Source organism: Drosophila albomicans, chromosome 2R (assembly GCF_009650485.2).
Source record: "Drosophila albomicans strain 15112-1751.03 chromosome 2R, ASM965048v2, whole genome shotgun sequence".
In the NCBI taxonomy this organism is placed as follows: Eukaryota; Metazoa; Arthropoda; class Insecta; order Diptera; family Drosophilidae; genus Drosophila; species Drosophila albomicans.
In genome coordinates, this window is record NC_047631.2 from 10,139,507 (window position 1) to 10,146,299 (window position 6,793).

Sequence of the window (6,793 nt, forward strand, 5' to 3'; positions counted from 1 at the left end):
ATACCCTTATATAAGATAAATAATCTCTTTAAATTAATAATTTATCTTTCAAAAAATGACGACCAATTATTAATGCCCTGATAATATGCTTGGCAGCAGCGGCAAAATAATCGAATGAGTTTCAGTGTGGCCCCTGAGCTGGGGCTGCCAACTCGTTTACTTTTCTTTATGTGTATACATTGGAGGTAGGGCTCGTGCAGCCAACTTGACGAAAGTTTACTTTGGCGGTAATTTGAATTTCATATGTAACAAATGTTTGTTATATTTCATTAATTCTTCCCATTCCAAAGCGTAAATACAAATCGTTGAATAGAGCTATGGCGCCTATTGCTTCATAATCGCGAGATAAAAGCCACAGCTCAATTGTGCTTAACAAGATAAACTTACTCTGCGGACACTGTAATCAAATACGTTGTAAAAAATAAAAGTAAAAAGTTTTTTGATCATACCTCAAGCGGAGCGTTGCCTGACCACAGTCCAATGGCCTCGAGATAGGCACGCAGAAGAATTCGCCAATACCAATAGTTATGAGAATCGCTAAGTTTGGGTATATTGGGCACTTGAATATTAAAAACGTCACTTTTACTGGATCTAAAGCCCAAAAAATTCCAAAAATTCAGAGCTCTGAGCATTTTATTGACAATACATAAAAAGTTATAATGTTGTAATAGGATTTCACATTAATATGGACGGAAACGTTCTTCTAAGCTCTTGAATACTTGTTTGGGGGACATTTCCTCATAGCCTGGTTCAATTTTATCACCCTGTATTGTTGCAAGGAGTATAAATTTGGCATGTGCATTCTAAAAGGAGAATAAAAAATTACTAATATTTATATATTTCGTAGATGAGTTAGTTAACACACCTCTTTAGGATGATCGTCCCTCCAGAGATCGGCAGCTTCTAGATAGGAGCGAAGAAGCATTCTCCAGTGCCAGAAATTTTCTGGCCCATATAATTTCGGTATTGCCGTAAAGTCCAATTCAACGTGACCCATTCTGTTCAACGGTTCAATTACTAATATCGATCTATTCCAATTCTTGAGGTAGAAGGAAAGCGAAAAATATACTTCGCTATCTATGGGCTTAATTATGCCTAGGCTCTGCAGCGGTAAACCCCAAGGGGGATTACGAGTCTAGTAAGTGTGAACATATCAAAAAAAAAAGTAAAGTAAAACTGTGATATCAGCCAAGCGGAAAGTGTTAAGCGTGTTAACATCAATAACAACAAAAAACTACACCCACATCTACGAGAATAATAATAGATCTCTTCTACAATTAAACTATTAAGTTGTTAAAATCCAATCAAATATAATAAAATTGAGGTGACTTTATCACAGCCACCGCAATGGAAGTTCGAATAAAAATCACCACAAAAATGAAAATGAAAAGCTAAAATTTAATAATTCTCACTACATTGTGTGAACAAATTGTTCAGTTCAGAATGACAGCACATTGAACATGCATACATATGAAAATAGTTACTTTGTATAGTTTTACTGTTTTATTTGATTTATTGCGCCGGTTTGTTTGCACACATTCTATATATTGACCGCATTGATGGTCGTTTGTATACACTTCTAAAGTTAGCGTGATGATATTTCGTTACTAATTTAGATACACATTTTAGATAATATATTTTCTTTATCAGCACCTTCATATCAAGTGTTATCTAAATGCTTTTGTTTGTATTAAATTCATAACGTCATTCTGTTCAATTTTAAATTTTGGCTAATCAAATTTTTTTTGGTGACTCATTATTTATCGTGATTATTCATTTATTTTCCTAATGCACTTTATAGCCTACAATTTAAATCTAAATTACAAATAATTATTTCAATATTTAATTATGTTTGCAATCATAACTCTAATTTAAATAATTGTAAATTTTCTTATTTTTTTTTATAAATTCTGATAAATAAATATAAAGAAAAAAGTAAACTGTTTTTCATTATATTAATTGTTTTTAATTTACTTTAATTTAATAAAACTTTACTTTTTATACTTGTTAATTTTTTGTTAAAATTGTATTTTAAATTCATTTAAATAAATACTTGTTCTTTTCCAATAACTTCATAAATCATAAATCATAAAATAATACTTTAAAAATGAGTAACTTTGATATGCATCTTATAAATAAATTCAAACTCTGTTAAATAAACAATAGTAAAGATAATATGTTAGTTCTTTCATTTTATCAATTTACTTAGTATTTAATAAAATACCAACATAAACTAATGCCTTAAATCGATTATTAATTCAACTCTCAAATAATTTATTTAATTTAAATTTAATAAAATAAATAATTATATTATAAACTTTTTGCTTAAGTATTTTTTTCATTTCTTTTTAGTATGAATTGCTTTTTTCGTATATTTTTTACATGTAAAGGGCATTTAAAAATCGACGAGCTTTAATATCCGATTTCAATTGCTGTGGCTTTTTAAATTGTGTTTTTAACGTTTTTTGTGGCATGCAGCTCGGAAAATCCCTGAGTTGAAGCGAGCTCCAAACTGAGGCCATTAGGTAGGTAATTTATTTGTCCAAGCCCCGCTTAGGCTGCATGGATGGATGCCCTATATAGTCATATGGCACGTCGCTAAATCGATTTAGTCGACATTTGTGAGGCGATGAATACATTACACTTGCTGCCACCTGTTGCCCTGCTCTTCCACCTGCTGCTCCACGTGCTCATCACTGGAGTGCAGAGCTGGAGTTTTGGATCTCCCGATTCGTTGTCAGAGCAACGTGCTCCACAGCCGAGTGACGATGGGAACTACGCTAATCATACGCGTAAGTGAAAGTTAATCAAAATTGCGATTTGATCCACTAAATTATTTGCTTGCAGTGCTCACACGTCAGCTGGTTGTGGGCACTTTGTTGCCACCTCAAGTGCCACAACAGGTGCCCTGGCCTCAGATTCCTTCCATTGTGACGCCAGGCACCACAAATTGCCGCTGCGTGCCAGCTGCGTCTTGTCCCAATCCTCTGCCCACGCCGCCCAACGATGGCAGCGGACAGCTGGACATACGCATAGTGAACAACGGAGGCTTGGTAAGTTGATTGAACCGACAAGCAACACAAGGCTGACATTTCCTTTACAGCCCACGGCGGGCACTACGGCGTCTCCCTTGAGCTGCAGCTATGGTTTGGTGGCTTGTTGCCAGGCAGGAAGCTATCAATGCGGACTACGCTTTCCGCCGCCGCCGGGTGCGTCGCTAGCGAGTCCTGGCCAGGCCAGCTTTGGTGCTTATCCGTGGCAGGCAGCGCTGCTGACCACAGCGGATGTTTATCTGGGTGGAGGAGCACTGATTACAGCGCAACATGTGCTCACAGCTGCTCACAAGGTCTACAACTTGGCGTAAGCATATATTAAGATGATAATCCCGCAGCTTTTGTTATCTATTGCCTCAGTTTAACCTCCTTTAAGGTGCGCCTCGGAGAATGGGATGCCTCAGGGACAGCCGAACCAATTCCCGCCCAGGATGTCTACATCTCCAACGTGTATGTGAATCCTGCCTTCAATCCCAACAATCTGCAGAACGATGTCGCTATTCTGAAGCTGGCCACAGTTGTCTCGCTCACCAGTCGTTCCACCGTGGGCACAATTTGTCTGCCCACCACCAGCTTTGTGGGGCAACGGTGTTGGGTCGCAGGTTGGGGTAAGAACGACTTTGGGCCAACGGGCGCTTATCAGGCGATTATGCGGCAAGTCGATGTGCCTCTCATACCTAATGCCGACTGCCAGACAGCGCTGCGTGCCACGCGCCTTGGCTCCTCCTTTGTGCTCAGCCCCACGAGTTTCATTTGCGCCGGCGGCGAAGCTGGCAAGGATGCATGCACTGGCGATGGCGGCTCGCCGCTGGTTTGTACCAATAATGGCGTGTGGTATGTGGTTGGTTTAGTCGCCTGGGGCATTGGTTGTGGACAAGCAAATGTGCCGGGCGTCTACGTCAATGTGGGCACCTACTTGCCTTGGGTGCAAACAACGCTCACACTTTAAGTGGAGAAGGCGTTAAGCAATGATAAATTTAAGTCTTCAAACAAATTCACCGTATATAATTTAGTTTAGTTATTATTACAATATATTATGTTTAATATATCTTAAAAGAAACAAACTGCTAAAGCTAACACTTAATATAAGCTCATGTAAGTCCATTTCTTTAATTTAAATTCTATTACAAGTAACCTTAGCTCGATACAAGTAGAAACATGTATCGAATACCTTCGATCGTTCGATAACTCGCACGCGATAAATTCAATTACAAATATGCAGTCCACTTTATCGCACAATACTGAACGCTCTCGCATGCGATAATTACACGCTGCTTGCGGCCACCTAAAAGCAGTTCGCATCAGATTTTCATCATTGTGCATTTTGTGCATTTAATTGACTTAATCGACTGATTTAATCAGGTCAATTCTAATTTCATTTGAGTAATTGCAGAGTTTTTTGACACAATAGATACAATTTAAATAGTTATAACACGAACATTTCACTTTTTATTCACATTGTAGGTCAACAATTATTCACCATATTTGTATAGAAATGATTATCAGCATTGTTATAAATAATTGCGCATGGACTTTCAGCAAATTTGGTTGTATGGTAATAACCTTGCCCGAAGAACTGAACAGTTACATACAACAGCAGCCACATAACTCACTTCAATATATTTACATACTCAGCACCAACAGGTTGCTCTCAGCATCTGTTTCATTGTTGCTGTCCCACTCACACACTCAAACATACACACATGCATGAGAGCAGACAGAGAAACAGACACACCTCTGAGCCCTTTCATTCGCAGTTAACGGCGTCTGACTTACAATAAACAAAAAGGACGCTCAACTTTGCTCATTTGCACCCAATGCCCTCGAGCGTAATAGCCGTCCCTCTTCCTCCCCTCTCTGTCCACACAAACACACGCATCCTCGCACCCATCAAGCAGCCAACGACGATTGGGATGCAAATGAAGCGTGGTTTCATCATCATTTTATTCGATTTTGCGTCTCTCTTTATAAGCATGAATTGGCCTAACGGCTAGGCTATTAGTGCATAGGCCCCATTCCATTAGCTGCCATCCTCTCTAGCCCCGTTTGCAGTTCGTGTTAATGCGAAACGGAAGCCGGAAATGCTTCTTGTCGCAGAAAGCCGCAGCAAAAACTGAGCACCCAAAAAAACTGCAAATGACGGGAAACGGCTTTGTTTCATAAAGCAATGCTTGACTTTTAAATACCCTATGTTCTATATTCAAATAATTGAGATCTGTGTTATAGTCGAGAAATATTATTATTATGCATGGCAGCATTGAATCTAAACTGGGTGACTATAAATAACAACGAACCACAAGGGGTATGAAAATAGCTCACTCAAAATGAAGCGCTCAACGAATGCGAATGAAGCCGAAACGAGTGGCAATCGTTTGAGTCCTTTTGACTCGAATTCGAGTCACTTTCGCCGTGTCGCGCTTTAGTCCGTCCTCGGCTCTCGTGCGCAACAGACGTCGCAATTGTGAAAGACGCATGTAACGAATTACCGATACAATATACAACAATAATAATAATAGTTCAAAAGCAATAACAATAACAATAGCAACAAACAAATAAAGTGTTCGGCTAGCACGATAGTTGTAGTTGGGCTTAAAATTAGCTAAACAATGTAGTGCTTTCTTAAGTCAAAATTGGCCAAAAAAGTGAAAGCAGAAACAAAAGTTGCATAGTTGCAGTTGCATTCACCGATGCAATTGTTGTTGCACTCAGCAGAGTTGTGTAATCGACTTTTGTTTCAGTTGCGGAAATGCAATCGATTAATTGCCAATCGCTTTGAATAGCTATCGTGCAATTGTGATCGTGTGTTTCGACTTCTTCTTCTTTGTCGCCGTCTTCTTCTGTTCTGCTTTCACTTAGCCCTGCGTAGATGTTTGCATGTGTGTGTGTGCGTGTTTCTGTTTGTGTTTGTGCTTGTCATTGTGATTGTTATTGTTGTTGCTCATTGTGTGCGCTGCGCCTTATTTAATGTCCTTGTTGTCGTCGCTGTGTCTGAATGCCACGCCCCCCGTTCGCTTACGCGTCTCGCTTAAAATCAAATCTGTTGGTGAACAAAGCATTAAAATACACAAACAAATATTAAATCTAAAGCAAGTGCAGAGCAAAAGAAACTAGAAAGTTTCTTAAATTCAACAACAACAACAACATCAACAAAATATGAAATCATAACCCAACAACAACAACAGCTGTGGAATTGTGAGAAGCAAAGCAAAAAGAAAGAGAAAAATTCTAGCATACTTTTTTGTGGGTTTACGTCATGTTTGTCGAGGCTTAGAGACGTTTGTCAGCCAGTTGTGTAGTTCTACGTCTATATATGTATGTAGATACTCACATACCGTACATATACACATACACATATATTATGTTCAATTTTGTGCCTATGCCTGTGTATGTGTCTGTGTCTCTATCTGTGCCTGTAGTTGTGTGTTTGTCTTGGCGCTAGTTTAGTTCTCGTGAAACTTCAGCGATTCTCAAATTTCCAAAGCATGCCTACAACAACAACGACAACAACAAATACAACTTGATGTTTATATAGATGAGACTTAAAAAAAATACATAACTGTACAAAATAACTGTGCTGTGCTCGCCTTGAGTTAACTGTCTTGTCGAATGCAAGCTCAACAAGCTGCACTTTGCCTCATTCCCCTAACTCGCTGAGCTGTTTGTTCAACTTTACGTAAGTGTTTGTGTTCTGTTTGTATTCCATTTGAAGTTATGCATAAATGCATTTCATAAATACTTAC

At 38.7% G+C, this 6,793-nt stretch overlaps 3 protein-coding genes across 3 annotated transcripts; 1 reads left to right on the forward strand and 2 right to left on the reverse strand.

Annotated features, from left to right (window-relative positions):
- Positions 1-112: 112 nt before the first annotated feature.
- Positions 113-632, reverse strand: LOC117576470 (uncharacterized). Its single transcript, XM_034261241.2, has 2 exons — positions 450-632; positions 113-397 (listed from the first exon to the last, which is right to left on the reverse strand). Exons 1-2 carry the CDS (start codon positions 630-632, stop codon positions 260-262), a joined length of 321 nt encoding a protein of 106 aa, XP_034117132.1. The 3' UTR covers positions 113-259.
- On the reverse strand, positions 616-1,006 carry LOC117573277 (uncharacterized). The gene is made up of 2 exons (XM_034256364.2): positions 866-1,006; positions 616-803 (listed from the first exon to the last, which is right to left on the reverse strand). The coding sequence occupies exons 1-2, from the start codon at positions 995-997 to the stop codon at positions 681-683; spliced, it is 255 nt and encodes an 84-aa protein (XP_034112255.2). The 5' UTR covers positions 998-1,006; the 3' UTR covers positions 616-680.
- Positions 1,007-2,600: 1,594 nt separating this feature from the next.
- Positions 2,601-4,157, forward strand: LOC117576466 (phenoloxidase-activating factor 2). Its single transcript, XM_034261237.2, has 4 exons — positions 2,601-2,792; positions 2,848-3,053; positions 3,104-3,360; positions 3,414-4,157. Exons 1-4 carry the CDS (start codon positions 2,630-2,632, stop codon positions 4,000-4,002), a joined length of 1,215 nt encoding a protein of 404 aa, XP_034117128.1. The 5' UTR covers positions 2,601-2,629; the 3' UTR covers positions 4,003-4,157.
- Positions 4,158-6,793: the final 2,636 nt, after the last annotated feature.

Bases quoted from the DNA above. Each gene is read 5' to 3' on its own strand.
- LOC117573277 (XM_034256364.2), bottom strand. From the start codon at position 997: ATGGGTCACGTTGAATTGGACTTTACGGCAATACCGAAATTATATGGG. The intron at 804-865 runs GTGTGTTAACTA...TTCTCCTTTTAG, and splicing joins GGGACGATCATCCTAAAGAG to AATGCACATGCCAAATTTAT.
- LOC117576466 (XM_034261237.2), top strand. From the start codon at position 2,630: ATGAATACATTACACTTGCTGCCACCTGTTGCCCTGCTCTTCCACCTG. The intron at 3,054-3,103 runs GTAAGTTGATTG...TTTCCTTTACAG, and splicing joins TAGTGAACAACGGAGGCTTG to CCCACGGCGGGCACTACGGC. The intron at 3,361-3,413 runs GTAAGCATATAT...CTATTGCCTCAG, and splicing joins CACAAGGTCTACAACTTGGC to TTTAACCTCCTTTAAGGTGC.
- LOC117576470 (XM_034261241.2), bottom strand. From the start codon at position 632: ATGCTCAGAGCTCTGAATTTTTGGAATTTTTTGGGCTTTAGATCCAGT. The intron at 398-449 runs GTATGATCAAAA...ATTTGATTACAG, and splicing joins CAGGCAACGCTCCGCTTGAG to TGTCCGCAGAGTAAGTTTAT.